General features: G+C 40.5%; 1 protein-coding gene across 1 annotated transcript in view; it reads left to right on the forward strand.

The window, feature by feature from the left end:
• Positions 1-13,601, forward strand: part of Nufip (nuclear FMR1 interacting protein 1) — a 38,662-nt gene extending 25,061 nt beyond the window's left edge. The window contains exons 8-11 of the mRNA XM_089252283.1: positions 1,295-1,393; positions 1,535-1,693; positions 3,139-3,233; positions 13,441-13,601. Of these exons, the coding sequence (XP_089108409.1) occupies positions 1,295-1,393; positions 1,535-1,693; positions 3,139-3,233; positions 13,441-13,527 (440 nt within the window). The 3' untranslated portion in view covers positions 13,528-13,601. The remainder of the gene's footprint in view (positions 1-1,294; positions 1,394-1,534; positions 1,694-3,138; positions 3,234-13,440) is intronic.
• Positions 13,602-18,961: the final 5,360 nt, after the last annotated feature.

The raw sequence follows: 18,961 nt of genomic DNA on the forward strand, positions 1-18,961 counted from the left end.
TTATGTATTGGTATCTACCCATGAGGTAGGATTCGAGCCAGTTAGCGAGGTGACCTAAAAAACCCCCAAGCCCCAATTTTTTAAAGTAGAATATAGTATGGTTAATGCTATTAAATGTTTTGGAAAAATCAGTGTTGATTACGTCCAGTTGTTGGTTGCTGTCAATAGCATGAGCAATAGCCTGAGAAACTACCACAAGCTTCGTGCTAGCAGATTGTTTGAGCATGAAACCATGTTGATGTGCAGAGATCCAGGATCGAACATGGCTATGAATTTCTTATGAACAACAAGTTTAAATACTTTGCAAAAGGCACTCATTTTGATTATAGCCCGATAATTCAATACATCAGCATTATTGCCCTTTTTAAAGATAGGCGTAACAGTGCAGATTTTTCAAAGTGAAGGAAAGAGACCCAAACTAATTGGAAGATTGAAGGTAGTAGTGAATGGAGCAGCCAAATAGGTAAAAATAGCTGGAAATACAATGCTTGCAGACAAGTAATTCTCCTTCCCTATCCTAGCAGTTCGGTAACAGCTGAAGCATTTCTCTAAGACAAGTTTTTAATCTTTATCTTCTCCCATTCAGCAGAGCTTAAAGCCATAATGATAGTTTTCTGTTAACTTATGGTTTCTGCAATAGCTACTCTATTTTCTAGTAGTGTACCACCCACGAAATATCTGGACTTCCACCTTGTCGGCTCATCTTGCTGTATAGCCTTTAATTTGTGTTCAACTTCATCTTGGTTATTCTTCAGCTCAATTTTGCTTTCAAGACTGTGCTCGAAGTGATTTAAGATTTTTCTATATAGTGACCTAATAAATTGGAAATGAACTGCAACAGCAATTGCTTTGTTCAAACTAAGCTGCAATGCATGAGTCGAACTAAAGTTGGTCCTGCAGTTATCTGTCACAACAACTGAATAATTTTTTTTGTTCAGTCAGAATGAAAATAATCAAGTCTTCGTGTGAACCAACTGTCCCATCATCATGAACCATGGGTTCAGAAACACGGGTACGTGTTTTTGGGTACAGCGCAACCAACCCATTTCTGGTGCAAAGTTACAAAGCATGAATAAAAATTGAATAGTATACGCTAGGTAATAGATAATTTTTCGATGAAAAAATGTTTTCCATCTGGAATAAGCACTGGTGATTATTTAGATTAGTGATAGCTCTCGTGACAGTTTGAGTAGGAGTTACTGTTCAGACTTATTTGTGGTGTGTGTTGTGGCAAAGAAGCCTCACTGCTTTGTTTCTTTGAATGATTATGCCATCGAATTTCTCTTTGATGTAGATATGGGTGAGCCAATGAAAGACAAAATAGCCAGTGAATCAGCGAGGAAGATCGAACCAAATGTTAATTTAGAAACTGGAATAACTGCTTATAATCAATGTAAGTATCCTTGTGGGAATTATTTAGTTATACATGATGCATGTGAAAAACGTAATAAGAATAACATTAATTCAAAAGTTTTTTTTTTAAAGAATTTTTCTTTTGCATTGGCATTGAGAGCTATCAATTTTCTGTCAACAGGTTCTGATGATGACGAGGGTCCCGAAGTCTTGGCCATCGCCCACAGCAGAGAGGAGGAACCAGTTCTGCCTGCATCACCGAAGCCAGTCATATCCGACGTCACCAACATAGAGATAGAGGGTGCGTCAAGCAAAGAAGCATCAGCAGGCAATAACTACCGTAAGTCTTGTGTCCATTGATTGATTGAAATGTGAGTGTAACTGGTATACAGAGGTTGATTAATCTTCATGTGAACAATTTTGAAAATAAAATTCACCTGGGAAAATCCATGTCTCCAGCAGCGCTTGTGCTCTGTGTGCCCACCCTGTTCTTGAACAATGCCACGACATCGTAATTTCCATTGAAGGAGACTCCTCTGAAGCTGTGGCAGGGGAATTCTGTCCCACTCCTTACATATTTTCCATAGACCGCTGACTGTGCTCAGACAACGGTTTGCAAGTGCTCTTTTAAGTAGTCCAAAGCCACGAAAATCCATCTGACTTGCGTCTGGAGACTTGATAGAGACATGGTCAAATAGGATAACTTTAATTCCAGTGGATTTTGCCATCTGTTAATAAAAAGCTTGTGAGCTTTTAGCTGTGTGCCTTGTCCATGTGGATGTAAACTTGGTTCATGTCAGTTCCATACAAGGTGGGTGTGAAAATTGGTGTCATTTACAATTGCTAGAAATAGGCTGCATTAACTGTTGTATTTTTTTTTCCGATTTTCCGGATCATGAGTTTCCCTCTGTACGAGTATCCTGCTACCACCATGAATCCCTTTGGAAATGCTTCCTTACATTGTCTAACCCATTCTGGTCGACCCTTACCATGGACAGGATGAAAGTGATGGCTCGAATGTTATTGCTGATGGAAAGGTAGGCCCAAGCTTCATCTAGGGAAAAGACACAAATTTCTACTTGTTACCTGCCAAATAATTTTCATACAATTTTTGTGCATTCCTTTTTCATTCTTCTTTATGCTGATGGGTTAGCAGGTGTCCTTGAGCTTCCCGCACCTTCCGTAATTGCAATTTGTCTTTAATGAGTTGGGATATGGTTGCCTGGCTTGCTCTTACCTTTCTTGCCATATGTGTTGGTGGGTTTTTCTGTTGTGCCAAATGCCTGATGTTGTTCGATAGCTGATGTGACCTTTGGATAGATTTGCTTCGAAACAGCCTTTATGGGAGATTTCTTACATAGAATGTCCAAATCACTTATCCGTCGAATCATGTTGTTGATTCCAACATGATCCTTGTACTGTTTTATGATTGCAGTGAAGCTGAACTTTGCATGGAAAAGTGCTACAGCATAGCCTTCCCAAAACGAATTTATTTTAGGTTCCATAACTTCCCATTCAAAACTTGCAATTCAAAGAAAGAATGTCCTCACTCCGCATATTCGAAAACACAAATGATTTCCACTTTTCTCTCACGCACCCTTTAATGATGACCTTCAAAATTTGTTCACATGGAGGCTAATCAAACCTCTGTAAGAGTTTTGTGATATTTATTTGTACACAGAAATAATATACGATTGTGACATTAACATAATGTGTTATATACTAATCAGAATCAGGTTGAAATCGTGGGGATATATTATTAATCGATGCATTTGTTTCTCACAGGTAACTCTAGACAGCGAGTACAATGGTGCAGAGATAGAAACGAAGCAAACTGCAATCAGAATCTGAGCACACCCAAGAACAGTTTACTCGAGAAGGTATGCGTGTGTAACATTGTGATATTCCAAATTGTTTGATTTATTGTGAGAGTATTGGGCTACACTTGACCCTGTTGCTTGGGGCAAGTATTCATTTTGATGCCCTCTCCTTGTAATTTTGAACCCATAAAGAAGAAATTTTATGCCCTTCATAGTCCAGCGCCCGGGGCATCAGGCCCCTTCTCTAACCATCCCTAGTAGTGGCCCTGCGTTTAGGTTTCAGACATTCAATAGCTGTAAATGTAAACTTATTTTGTCAGTTGAAGGGTCCCAAGTGTGACTGTCAGTCAGAACCATAATCCTTCATTTTTCAGGTTGAATTGAATTTTTATTTACAATAACTCCAGAAGGCACAAAATGCACTTACTACTGCAAAAGTAATAATGAATAACAAAATAAAAATTGTAAGGTTCAGGAGAAAAAGTGTGAAGAAGGCCTGGGAGAAACAGGAGTCGCGAGAGAAAGAAAGAAGAACGAGCTGAGACATTCGAAAAAGGGAAGGGAGTGAAAAAGTTGGTACTGAAGAGACAGGACGGTTTCGTTGGAGGTGTTGGATAATAAATTAAATGAAGTGTTGTTTTCTTCTTTTGGGAGTCTAGAATCCAGTTATTTCTTCCTGAAATTGTAGTGGAGGTACAGCCGAGAACCTACGACCGAGAAGAAGTCGGGGGAAAGTTCACTGGCGCAGTCGGTAGGATGAGGTCGTGGCTTCAACGACTCAAGATTGTGAGCTGAATTCGAAGAAGAGTGTCCTAGCGACGGTGGAACCACCGGAAGGATAGTAAGGATAGTAGCAGCGTCGAGCACCCACGCTGGTTTTTTTTTTCGTAAAGTCAACCCGACAACCGGTGCTGAGAGGGGCAATCCTGCCCAGGGAAAAAGGAGCAAGTGTGGTACAGCGGTATCGAGACGATAAATAAAGATGGCATATTTGGCAAAAGGGAACAAGGAGGATCTGGAGACCATGGCCGCCAACTTTGGGGTAGAAGTCCGACCGGAGTTCAACTTAATGCTAGTAAGTACCATACAGGAAAGTGAACTGTACAACGAATCGGCGTGCAGAGAGATGCTGAAAACGATCATAGGCAATAGGAAAGAGAGAGAAGAGATGGAGATGGAGGAGAGGCGTAGAGAGAAAGAGATGGAGGAGCGGTGTAGAGAAAAGGAGATGGAACATGAACTCGAAAGACTGAGGATTGAGACAGGAGCCAGAAGAGAGGAGAATAATCAAGCTGGACGCGGCAAAACCCCCAGCCGGGATTTCCAGAACATGATGCAAAAGTTCAGGATGGAATGAGACATAAGCCTGTACCTGGTGCTGTTCGAGCGGCAAGCTCGTCGCTTGGCCCTGGCACGTGAAGATTGGTTAGCTGAGCTCTTGGGACTTCTTCCCTACGAGATGAACCAGTTAATTGCCCGCGAGCCGGAAGAGCAAGTACAGGACTATAATCAAGTTAAAGAATTGTTATTGCGGAGATTCAAACTCACCCCAGAGAAGTTCCGACAGATGTTTTCTTCATGCCACAAGAATCAAGAGGGCACCTGGAGAGATTTCTACCACGAACTGTGTACCTATTTTGATGGATGGGCGGCGGCTTTGGGGGTCACGACGTTTGAGCAACTAAGAGATTTAATCATCACCGATCAAATCAAAAAACGCGTCCCAGCAGATTTTAAAGAACACTATCTGGACGAATGGAGTGATATGGTGTCATCAAGTGAGCTATCGGAGAAACTAGATAGATTCGATGATGTGAAGAGGACACCCTTTCCTAGTGACAGGACGAGAACCCCAAGACCGGTTCATCAAAATCCGAGATGGAAAGCCAGCGGAAACCAGAGGCTTCAGGGGGAGTCCTTCACACCTAAGGCAACGATGGGTTCGAATACCAGAGAGAGAGCCGCAGTCACTTGTTATGCGTGTGGAGCAGAAGGCCATATAGCAAGGTTTTGTATTACACAAGGTCAGCAGAAGCCATTGGACAAGGCTCAGGTGAACTCTGTCCAGACTGAAGAGAGAGAGACATGAGTGAAGAAATCACAGTCCTGATGGCACGTATCACGGTGGCGGCATCTGATGTTAATGCGAACATCGACTCATTGCATACTGTGGATTTGAAATGTGGTCAGAAGACAATCAGAGCCATAATCGATACCGGGGCCCAGATCTCAGTCGGATTTGGTTGAGGTCGACGAAAATGAAGGTGAAGGGAAAATAAGGATCAAGTCCGCCTTTGGTGAAAGCGAGATAGTCCCTCTGAAAATATACTTGATGAGGATCAACGACGGCAAGCATGGGTACGTGCCAATTACTTGCGCAGTGTCGAGTCGGTTGGCAAATGAACTGCTAATATGCCCAACAGCATACAAAGCTCTCTTGGGGAATCTACTGTTACTAAGTCCGATCAATGAGCCAACCTGTGAGGATGATACCGGTGCCTCTGTGGATGTCATGATCAGTCCCCTGGAATACGCTACGGCCACAACTCTAGAAAGAGATGGGCTCAACACGTCGGATGAGGGTAATAAGGAGAAATTCGCCATGCTGCAAAAGGAAGACGGGTCTTTGAAGGATGTGTGGAAACTCGCCGAGAAACACCAACAAAACTACGAGATCAGCAAAGGAATCCTGATGCATAAGGATGAAGTTTGCGGCGAGAAAGTGAAGCAAGTCGTGGTGCCGCACTGCAAGTGTGAAACGATATTGAAAATGGGTCACGATATGCCCCTATCGGGGCATTTAGGTGAAAACAAGACTAAGCAGAGGATCAAGTACTCATTCTTTTGGCCGACGCTCAAGAGGGACTCCAAGAAATATTGTGAGAGCTGAAAAATCTGTCAGCTACGAAGGCCGATATCTTACCGGGACAGAATTCCGATTCAGCCGATCGTGAGACCAGAACACTCCCTTCAAAGTGTGGAGCGTAGACTGCGTGGGGCCGTTAGAACTCAAGTTCATCATCTGCGCTATAGATGTATGCTCTCGTTGGGCAGAGGCCATACCAGTGAGAAATATCAGTGCAAAATCCACGTGTAATGTGCTCATAGAGATTTTCACTCGTACCGGATTTCCGAAGACTATATGCACCGATCAGGGTACGAATTTCACGTCAAAGCTTTCGGAAGTTTTTTTGGACGTGATTGGTGTGACACCCAGATTTGCGACACCAGGACACCCCGAGAGCATGGGAGTGGTGGAAAGGTGGAATAGGACCCTCAAGGACTTGCTGAATAAAAATATCCAAGAAAATGGTCGAAATTGGGATTTGCACCTACCTTTGCTATTATTCGCATACAGAGAGGTGCTTCGTAGCACCACAGGAATGTCCCCATTTCAACTAGTGTATGGTTGTTTACCACTGGGACCGTTACATCTAGTGAAAAACTATTGGACTGGTGAAAGGCAGATTCCGCTCGGTGTTTCTCGTTCCATTGAAGAATACATTAAGGATTTGCGAGAGATCAGCAAAGTGAGTGAGATAGCGAAAGCGAACTCCGAGAAAAATCAAGCCATTTACACGAACCAGTATAATTCGGTTTAGGGAAAAGAATTTCAAGGCAGGTGATCAAGTACTAGTCTTACGACCACTTCAACACATAAGTTATTGAAGACGTGGCAGGGACCTGCAACAGTAAAGCGGCTGACCAGGCAGTGTTCCGTGCTGGTGGAGTTTGAAGACGACAGCTCAAGGGAACTACACGTCAACAAGATAAGACCATGTATCGCCAGGGTAAATCATGTGGGATTAATCTTCGACCAAGACGCTGATTTTGGTGAATTGCACTATGCTCCGACGGATAAGAAAAAGGTGACAGTCGCTGATATATCAGAAACCATCGATGCGATAAGAGGGAACCTAGACTGAAAACAATGGGTGCAGCTAAGGGAAGTGTTGACCAGATACGTTGATGTGTTCAGTGACAAACCAGGACATGCAGAGGTGGATGGACATTCAATAAAATTCATGACTGATTGCGCGCCGAAGAGGTTACCCCCGTATAGGGTGTCATTCGCTCTATGAGAGGAGGTAGACAGACAAGTAAATGAACTGCTACAGCTCAAGCTAATAGAATCCAGTAATAATGATTGGAGTCATCCCATTGTTTGTGTAGCAAAAAAAGGACGGAAGTGTCCGACTATGTGTGGACTACAGACTACTAAATAGTTTCACTGTTCCAAATGCATACCCTATGAAGAATGCGACAGAGCTGTTGTATGAAGTTGGGAAGGCAAATTTTATTTCCGTGGTAGATTTGACGAAGGGTTATTGGCACATACCCATGGCGAATGACTCCAAGCATTTTACGGCGTTCGTCACTCACTCTAGACATTATCAGTGGAACATTCTTCCCTTTGGATTGAAGAATGCCGGCAGTACGTTTCAGAAAGTGCTAGACAAGTTATTAGTTCCCCATCAGCGATATTGTCGCTCTTACATTGACGGCGTCACTGTATTCTCGGACACATGGGATGACCACGTGATTTACATAGGAAATGTGCTCAAGGCCCTCCTTCAGGCAGGCTTTACAGTCAACGGAAAGAAGTGCGTCTTCGCAGAGAAGCAATTAAGGTTCTTAGGACATATAATCAGATCTGGCAAACATGCCCCGGACCCTCAAAAAATTGAAGCAATGATGCTGTTGAGTTGTCCTACGTCTAAGAAGGAACTCAGAAGCATGTTGGGCCTAGCAAGTTACTATAGAGATTACATTCCTGGCTACTCGCGAATGGTTATGCCTCTCACTGATTAAAAAAAAAGGGTGCCAAATCTGCTTCCTTGGAACGATAAAGAAGAAACAGCCTTTCAGGCTGTGAAGCAGGAACTAATTAACGTGCCCACGTTATATACACCTGACCCAAGTAAGGCATATCAGTTGTACACAGATGCTTCGGCAGACGCTGTTGGAGTGTGTTTGTCTCAGACGGATGAGGAAGGACACGAGCACCCCATAGCGTTCTTCAGTAAGAAATTATCTCCTGCACAGACTAGATGGTCAACAATAGAGAGAGAAGCATTCAGCGTGGTAGCGGCCTTGAGACTATTCGACACTTGGATCTTCGGGGCAAGAGTTCAGGTAGTTTCTGATCATAATTCGCTGACGTATCTCACAAAAGGTCTACAGCACAGTGCTAAACTAGCTAGGCGGGCACTGGCCATACAACACTACAATGTGACTATATCGTACAGAAAGGGTGGCATGCATGGTAATGCCGACGCCCTGTCACGGTTGCCGTTGAGAGACTGAGTTGGGTAGACTCTTGAAGCATCATTGTCATTTAAAAAACGACGGATGTGCTTTTCGATGATGGGACGTGTAAGGTTCAGGAGAAAAAGTGTGAAGAAGGCCTGGGAGAAACAGGAGTCGCGAGAGAAAGAAAGGGGAACGAGCTGAGACATTCGAAAAAGGGAAGGGAGTGAAAAAGTTGGTACCGAAGAGACAGGACGGTTACGTTGGAGGTGTTGGATAATAAATTAAATAAAGTGTTGTTTTCTTCTTTTGGGAGTCTAGAATCCAGTTATTTCGTCCTGAAATCGTAGTGGAGGTACAGCCGAGGACCTACGATCGAGAAGAAGTCGGGGGAAGGTTTACTAAAATAATCAAGAAAAATAGAACATAACAAATAGCACTTCGCATACAGAGTTAGGTCGAAATATCCAACAGCGGAAGCAAATCTTGCGTATTCCATATTAATATTATATATAATAAACAATATAATATTAATTTCCATATTCTCGCCACACTGCATCTGTATCCGTGAAAAAAAAACTATTCTGGCTAAAAATTAGTATTTTTATTTTAAAGTGGTGCCTCTGACGGCTAACTCGTTTGCCCATGATCTCGAAGAAAGGTTCTCCTGATGGTAGATAAGGGGCCATTCAAGTATTACGTCATCATCGATGGGGGGGGGGGAGAGGGGGTTTCTGATTTGCTGACTTTTGGATGACAATGGGGAAGGGGGGGGGTTTGGATAATGCGTACGTCATCAACCACCCTTTATGAATATATGAGTTAGGATTCAGAGGGGCAGAGCTCAGGACTAAATTTTGCAGACAGGACCTCTGTGGCTTTTCGGGGGCTTTGTGTCTTTTCCTTAATTTTGTAAGGGCTTAATACTTGCAAACCAGGGTTTAACCCATTTTATCCCACTGTCCTATTTAGAGGACAGCTAAAAAATAACATGTGTAAATCAGTATTTTTTTGTTGCGAATATTTTTTCAGTTGGAACATGTAGGGGTATGTATAAGCTTCTGCCAGTGTGAGTTATGTGTCTGTTCCCCCCTTCCCTCCATCTGGAAACTTTGGTTATCCCCCGCTTTAGGGGGCGCTGTTTGTATCTTCTCTTTGTAGTTGCAGAATTCCTTCTCAGTGTACTTTGGATACGTGGCTAGGCATTTTTTATGTAAAAGTACTCTTTCCTTATCATCCTGATGGTTAATTAAAGCTTTATTGTTATTAGGTAAGTTGTAGCACATTATTTTATAACTGTCCTCTAAATAGGACAGTGGGACGATGAGCTTGCAATTGTCGCTTATTTCTCCCCTTATAGCTAAGAGTGAAAAAAACTTTTTTTTCTCCCTAGCTTTTCCCCCCTGCATAGTCATGTCTAGGGAAAGGTTCCTGAAGTTGGAGGAAGCATTGGAACTACTAAATCGTTTAGATTCAGATGAGAGTGATTTTGAAATTGATGTTGTACCGCCAGATGCCAGTGAACTAACTGACAAAGATGAAGGGGATGACAATGAAGTAAATGCTGGTGAGATTATTGTAAACGACGTTCCTGGAACTCTGGAGGTTAGAATTGGAGACAGTTTTGAGCCCGAAGCTTCCACAAGCTCTAGTGTTTCGACAACAAAGCGCAGACGAAAAGCTAAGAAGCATCAGTCTTCTTGGGTAAAGATGAAATCACCACAATATACAAAATGGAAAACACAGGATGATTCAATTGCAAATGACTTGCTCGAGAAGATGGAAACTACATTGGGAGGAAAAACTCCATCAGAGCTATTTGAACAGTTTTATTCCAACGAAGTTTACGATCATATAGTTAAAGAAACTGTGCGATATGCAACAGATGTAAAAAACGAACACGATTTCTTGACCACAGCTGATGAAATACCTGTTTTTCTTGGAATTTTGCTTCTAACTGGTTATCATTCAAATACCTGTGAACGTGACTACTGGTCAGATGCTGAAAACCTTGGCATTACCCTGGTGAAAAATGCCATGCCACGAAACCGTTTCCAAAAGTTGAAATCTTCTTTGCACTTTGTGGATAATGGAACAGTGAATCAGTATCTCGAGGATAGATCTTTCAAGGTAAAACCTTTGTTTGACATGCTCAATAATAATTTTATGAAGTTTGGACACTTCTCAGCTAATCTAAGCATTGATGAAATGATAATCATGTATTATGGTAGGAATAGTCTGAAACAATTCATCCGAGGCAAGCCAATACGTTTTGGCTATAAATTCTGGGCTCTCTGTGGAAGTGAAGGATATTGTTACAACTTTTTCCTCTACTGCGGTAAAGAATCTGGTGCAGGAAAGGATACTCCACTTGGTACATGTGTTGTGATGAAACTGACAGAGAACATTCTGAATCCTTCAAGCTACACTTTATATTTTGATAATTTTTTTACCAGCATTGATCTTTTGAAAAGTCTTGGTGAACAAGGTTATCGAGCTACAGGAACCGTACGAGAAAATCGGATAAACCATGAGTGTCCCTTAGAAGGATCTAAGTCTATGCAGAAGAAGGAAAGAGGCACGTATGATTTTGCATTTGACAAGAATTCCGAGATTTTCCTGGTGCGATGGAATGACAATAGTACTGTCATTGTTGCTACAAATTGCAGCACTTTAGAACCATGTATTGATGTGAAAAGGCGAGTAAAGGGACACAAAGATAAAGTTAACGTGAAGATGCCTAATTTGATAAATTCTTACAACAAAAATATGGGTGGGGTGGATCACCACGACTGGTTGGCTGGAATATATGCCGTTAAGATTCGTGGAAAAAAGTGGTACTGGCCACTTTTCATTCGTACACTGGACATGGCAGTGGTAAATGCATGGATAATCCACAAAGCTCTCAACAAAAGCGACGCCCTAAACTTGAAGGAGTTCCGACGAGCAATAACAATGGTATATCTAAAAAAGTCTGTAAGCAGAACAAGAGGTAGACCCAGGATCTCTTCTGTACCTCCAAGTGCAAAAGAAGACATCTACAAAGATGGTGTAGGCCATTTTCTACTGAAGAGGGAAAAACAGCGCCGTTGTCAAAGAGAGGGCTGCAAAGCAAAACCCAAAACATACTGTGGGAAATGCGATAAAACCATTTGTCAGGCTTGCTTTGGGCCTTTCCACCAAGTTTAGTGTCACATTCAACTGAAAATTGAACTCTAATGTAAATAATGAAGTATTATTTGGATACCGTGAAAATTTTTAGTCGGAAATTGCTTTTCCCCAATGAAGAGAGCACTAAAACCTGTAAGTGCAAATTTTATCCCCTTTATCCCAGTGTCCTATTTAGAGGACGGGTCAGATTTCATGTATAAAAAATTTAAAAAAATTCAAATTTTGTATATTTAGTCTATTTAGGTTTGATATACCTCAGAAAATACAATTATTCTCAAATTTGAGCAAAATAAATAAATTGGGATAAAACGGGTTAAGCTAACATCACATTTTTCGCAAAATGCAAAAAAAAAAAAAAATCTTAGAATGTGAAAGAAGTAGTAGTTACTTTCACAAAAATGTGTATAGGAGGTATGAAACGAGAAGACATCCAACCATAAATCATTAGCATTCTAGCATTTTGCTAAAGCTTCCCCCCCCCCCATTTTTGCTAAAGGAATTTTTTATCTATCTTAAACCCTGTTGCGAACAGAACTCCATAGTCAGGCGAAAAAAATACACACTCTGAAAGCATATGACACTTGCGGTATACCTCAATAACATGAATGAAATTCTGTTAGCTTTACAGACTATGCCACGACAATGTTCAGTAAAATCCAGGATGCCTCTCATTACAATACCTTAATTCACGCATGTATCTAATTGTTGTAATGTTTCATTACCTCGTTGATAATATTCAGGATCAGTGCATCTCTGCCTAAATGCATTAATCTGCTTTTTGATGATCTTACTGACTACTCCACTAAGGAAAAGTTGTTGGCATGCAAGTCTTAGGCACATGATGTTTTCTACTGGAGTGAATAATTTCAAGTCATCTGTGAATTGCAATAGAGGGATGGGTGGCACAACCTGCATGATATTGTATGTGTACAAAGTAAATGAGATTGGGCTTAACACCGATCCCTGGACGACTCTGCTTTTCCCCTGGCATTCTGTGGACATGATACTCGCTACATGAACCTGATCAATCCTGTCTGATAGCAGTACTTGAATTACCTTCACAATTTTACCAGAAACACTCATGCCAGCTAGGTTTCTCAGTAGTAGCAATCCGCCTACTTTGTCAAATGCCTTTAGGAAATCTGTAAATAACATCAATCTGCTGTCAATTTCCCGGTATTGAAATCTTAATTTTTATTTGGAGTATGCCTTGGTGAAAATTAATTCAATACAAGCAATATCCTGTTGACATAAAATAACAGGTTGGTTATTAACACAGCATAGGGACAATTCTAGGTTATGGTGTCGCAGGGAATTTTTCTCCAATAGGGTTGTTACTAAATGGAATAGCTTACCCCGGGGTAGAATTCTAACACAATTGACACGTTTAAAAACAAATACGATAAACATGTTGGAGTAAATCGAGAAGCTATCCATATTTAGAATAAGACAACCATAAATACATTTAATGGGCATTGTATAATATTTTATCATATATATTGTTTTTAGTTTTTGTAATCGCATTTTTAATTGAATTCTGTATTTTAGAAATATGGCTTATTTTTGTTATGGGCACCTTTATCTCAGCCACATTGTTGGGCATTTCGCCTGTTCTGGCGCTGTGTTTGTATTCAAAATAATTCCACCCTTACATTCTTGAAATTTTTTGAGATTGTACAAATATCACATTTTTAGTGTTATCAGACCTTCAGAGATTGCACAGAAACTGGTAAAGTTTGATATTGAAGTGTTTCTTGATCTAAAGATGTGGCAAAAAAAAAAAAAATTGTAAACCATGTACAAGTATTTGAGTTTTTGTTTCTCTTCTTTCCCCCCCCCCCCCAAGCTATTGGTGAAAGAGATTACACACGAGAGGAATGTCATTCTTCAGTGCGTGCGGTACACAGTGAGGAACAATTTCTTCATGCAGTGATTTGGCAGCCCCGACAGAGAGTTTCATCTTGTCCCGACATATTTTTCTAAAAATTAAAAAATTTTCTTTTTTTCCTCGGGTTTGTGTTTGTCTTTCATTCAGTTTTTAACAGGGAAACAGTGAATTTTCTCTTTTAGCAGTTGCAGGGGTGGAAAATGAAAATTTGATTTTTGTATCAGCAAAAATATTTTTGTAGTAAATAAAATGTAGTTTTTATAGGCCTATAAATATATGTGGTAGCTTACACAGGATTACTTTTTACTTCAAAAAAACAGTTCTCAGCTAGAAGAAGAGAGATTTCCTCTGGAGCAGCGGTTCTCAACCTTTTTTGACTCGCGAAGCCTTTTTTGGTATATAATTTCTAAGGCGGAGCCCCTGTGGGCCTATTTTTTATTTATTCATCAAAGTTACGGATTTATTTTTATTATTTAAAAATATAATTATTTTTTCAAATTTACTGGTTTTTTTTAAAATTTTCTTCGAGTGACCACGGAGCACCGGTTGAGAACCGCTGCTCTAGAGGAAGAAATACATTTTTTAAAAATTTTTAAATCAAAAAAATTCCTGAAGATTTCTTCATATTTATATTTTTACATTCTCTACAATATCAACAAATGATAGGCTAACATGGTATTTCATATTTTAAAAATAATTTGGAAATGAGTGTTTTTAGATTTAGCTTGTAGACTTGGTAATCACTAATTTGAAAAAAAAATCGCTTGAAAGGCAATCATTAGAAAGGTAATTATTTTTCTTGTTTTTGCCGCTTATGTGCAAGTCTAAGTTGTGCTTGTGTACTCCTCAGTTTCAAGCATTTTTGAACATTTGATCTTGCTGCTTTTACCAATTTCATATTTTAAACGAGAAGTGTTTCTTTTTGAGTTTGCTCGTGATCATCATTTCAGTTTGATTCAATATTCTTTGAGATGACTTTTCCTTGGTGATTCTTAAAATACGGGGTGATTATAAAAAAAACTATCCCGACATATGGGCCCCTAACTATCATACCATTCACAGAAACAATGAAATTTTGGCATAAGGTATATTGAGGTATGCGCTCAAGAATGATATGGAAAACAACAGTGTCACTCTAACAGTTACGGTTACAGTGAGAAAATTTCTAAAATATCCAATGGCAACACCAAGTTTTTTGTATTGGAATGTGATCTCCATTGTGAAAAACCCTAAATAGCGTTCGAACGGCAACTGTAGCATGAAAATCACCGGCGATAGGCAAGGAAAAAGTAAAAAGGACTTTGCCGTGCACCAGAGCATTAATGTCCGTTTCTTCGGATCCCAGCCTGATTAGTCCTCCACAAGGTCATGTGGAAAATTTGTGAAACACAATAAAATGCTTTATTTTATGCTGCTTCTCTGTCCTTATTGGTTGTCCTCACTTTTAGCCTATCTACCGCCGGTGATTTTCATGCTACAGTTGCCGTTCGAACGCTATTTAGGGTTTTTCACAATGGAGATCACATTCCAATACAAAAAACTTGGTGTTGCCATTTGATATTTTAGAAATTTTCTTACTGTAACTGTTAGAGTGACACTGTTGTTTTCCATATCATTCTTGAGCGTATACATCAAAATACCTTATGCCAAAATTTCATTCAGTTTCTGTGAATGTTATGATAGGGGTACATATGTCGGGATAGTTTTTTTATAATCACCCTGTACTTATTTGAAATTAATCAGAAATTTAGTAGAGTGATTAAAAACTATAAACTTAAATTCAAGGTTTCCTGCATTTGGGGGTGAACGTAGTGCGTCCATATTTCAGATTCCGAAAACCCGCGTCGTCTCCGATTGATTAAAAACCCGAATTTCAAGCTAAAAAAGTTAGGATTTATAAAAACATTTTTTTTACCCGTAAAATTAGAATAACAAACTGCTGAAAATACACTGCACCGATTTACCTGCTTTTAGTAGCTCACAAACTCGTAATAAAGATATCTGGAAAAGAACCCTTCAAATAAATTTTTTTCAGGCTCGCTAAGTATTATATTCCAATGCATTTTCATAACCCTCAAATGACAATCTATTGGTCAAACACATACTGAAATAAAGTTTATTTCCATTAGCGATTCAAGATTTATTGCTTAATTCTATGCAGTGAAATACAACTTTTTGCACATTAAAGATATTTTATAAACTGCTTATTCACTGTGAAAAAATACTGAAATATGCGAAGAAAAACCAGACGTGTACAAAATTTTCATTTTTCAATAATTTAATGCAACAATTTCGCAACATAACCACAGTTGCTCCAATTTTCCTCACCAAAAAATATACCACTCGGGTGGGTTTCCAGAATGATAGGATGCTATCATTTTTGTCTATTGTTTTGCAACCTACTTTGAAAATTTTTCTAAACATCATGAATTTGATAAATTTTTTTGAAAGAAAGTTCTTTCTAACACTAAATTTTTCTATAAATAAAATAATTTTGTGAGAGCATATTACAGGGGTGCAAGAACTGCGCCGAAACGGTTCTCTTGCTACATGGTGCACTAAGACGCCAAATCCCTGCACATTTGCTCCAATTCTTGTTTAGGGTTTGCGGAGGTACCGCTAATGCACAGTAGTGCGTCAAATACCCGGAATTTAAGAAAAAGCAGCATGAAAATTTTATTCACGGGACGCGTTCTTTCCGAGACAAAGAACAAGATATGGAGGAGGAAAATTAAATTTCTTTTCACTTCCTACCATCAGCGCGATTGTGGTAATCTCGTGACCTTCGAAAGTAGTAGTACTACTTTGAAGTAGTCCAATAACGGTACAGGACCGTTATTGGTATAACTCGCGGCCTATCAAAGCCTGAATGAATATGTCGAATTTTCCGATTTCAGCTAGCGGGTTATATACTGAAAATAACTAATTTCGCCGCTACCAACCTGTGTTGAAAGACAGCGTAACTACGCCGTAAATTCGCTTTATTTCCAACAAGATGGTGCACTCGTTTAAATCACCGAAATTTTTCGGAGATCGTTGGGAAAAAATGGGATCTGTAAAAACTCCAGCTAAAAGATCCATATTTTTCATCTAGCCACTATGCGGTCGTGTGGTTATCGTAGGCGGTTGCCGATCGTGACAATTTCACATGGCGAACAGGGGGAAAAAAAAAATATCTTCCCATGCAGAACCTATTTTTGGTGACCACGTTTTTTTTTCGGTCGACAAAGCTTTTTCTTTCACCCTTTCAACTCTGTTTATAGACTTCTGTGAAGTGTGGTTCCTGCCAAAATCAGTAGCCAGAGTAGCCGCCATTGTTGGAGATCACCGCTGCCACACGCCTCGGCATTGCTTCAAAGAGACTTTGGATGTGTTCTTGGGGTACAGCAGACCAAGCAGCTTCCACGCGTTGCCAAAGTTGATCTGGTGTGGCAGCTGGGGATGTAATCTGGGTCAATCGTTGAGCAACCATGCACCACATGTTTTCTATCGGCGAAAGATCAGATCCGGAGAGCGAGCTGGCCAGGGAAGCAATTCAATCTGGCGATTGACGAAGAACCTTTGGACAATGCGTGCCACGTGTGGTCGCGCATTATCCTGTTGAAATATGGCTGTGGGCAAGCCCTGAAGGTAAAGAAGGACAACTGGCTCCAACACCTCGGAGATGTTGCGCTGGCTTTTTAAAGTACCGGCAATGCGTACTAGGAGTGCGAGAGTGATATCCAATATCGCCCCATACCATAATACCCGGTGCAGGACCAGTGTGGCGGTGAATTAACGCAGCTGTTCAGCATCCTCTCTCCACGGTGTCTCCAGACTCGAATCCGACCATCGTGGTGTTGCAGACAGAAGCGTGACTCATCAGTAAAGACAATTTCATTCCATTGTGCCGTCCACATCCTTCTTTCATCGCACCATTGGCGGCGGAGACGTCTGTGGTTCTGCGTCAATGGTAAACGAAGCAATGGACGTCTTGCGGACAGACCACTCTGCTGTAAACGGCGTCGAATGGTACGCGCAGACACTGGATGATGCGGTACAGACTGAATGTGCTGTGCTATGGTTCGTGCTGTGGCTGAGCGATCCGTCACTGCCATACGCACAATACGCCTGTCATCACGTGAAGTGGTGCACTGAGGTGGATGCGATCGAACACGTCGGTCCGTCGTACCCTCCTGCATCCAACGATCACATATCCGCATTACAGTTGTTTGGTTTCGTCCAACACGACTACCGATTTCCCTGAAAGATAATCCACAATCTCGGTAGGCCACTATCCTTCCTCTGTCGAACTCGGATACTTGATCAAAAGATGATCGCTGTTTTCTACGAGGCATAATTGATCGTTTTTTTGAAAAAACCACAAGAAAAACACAATTGCCGTACTTCAAATCGTCAAAATCTCCAAGCCTTAAATAGCGCTTTGAAGTGGCGCCACAGGCGCGCGTGATGTGCGTCTGCGCTGAAATTCTAATCATTTGCATATCTCACCTCCGCTAATGCATGTTGTAAATTTCATATTATTTGCATGCTTCCTTCAGGGTGTTGCATTTACGGTGGCCAGCAGTGTATATATGAGCTGACATCATCGTGCCCCCCCCCCCCCAGACTTCCAAGTCAATCTCTGCCTATGAATGGAATGCAAAGAATTACAAGAAGAGAAATCGGTTCAGAGAATAGATAGATATTGGGCAGACATATTCAAACTTTGTACCCTCAAAAACAGCCCAAAGTTCAAAATTTTGCCAGTTTTGGTGAAGGCTTTTTTTTTTTTTAATCTTTAGCACATGGTAATGCTGACACAGAGAGAGAGAGAGTTCAGTGTTGACAAAAGAATGTATGAACAGTGAAAAATCTGTCCATCCACTGCTTTTGGCATTTCACAGAAAAATTACTTCTTATATTGCATATATAGTTAGTTCTGCTTCAAAATGGATGAGGGGCGCTTGCACCCCTGATATTACCACCTTGATATCTTAAATCAGCAATTCTCAACCGGGGCTGCGTGTGCAATTCCTAAGGGCTCTGCAGTGACTCGAGTAGTGGTGTTTTGGGTCGTTCTGGCTGCACCGCACCAAAAATTGTCCCGTTCTGGCTGCACCCTCACAAAAATTGTCCCGTTCTGGCTTCAAATAAAACACGAAAACCACAACTAAACACAACTTTACAAGTTTTAAAGATAGAAAACATTGATTTTTTTATATATGTAAACGAGTAGGTTTGCCTTTTTATAAATTATTAGATAATGAAATTTGTTAGATAATAATATTTTAATATTTCTAAAGACTAAAAATTGTATAAAGACAAAAAAAAACTTACTGTTCATTGTTTCTATTATCCACTGTTTTCTTTTTTCAGGTGATTTTATTTTTATCACTATGTATGCTAGTACGAGCATAAAAATATTCAATGTCTTTTTTATGCGCGCACTAACATGAAAAGTGATAATTTTATCTTCCTTATTTATTCTTTAGCTTTT

The sequence above is a fragment of the Pholcus phalangioides genome, unplaced genomic scaffold, assembly GCF_987345545.1.
Source record: "Pholcus phalangioides strain wild (caught in Gottingen) unplaced genomic scaffold, Ppha-v1.0 ptg000028l_1, whole genome shotgun sequence".
In the NCBI taxonomy this organism is placed as follows: Eukaryota; Metazoa; Arthropoda; class Arachnida; order Araneae; family Pholcidae; genus Pholcus; species Pholcus phalangioides.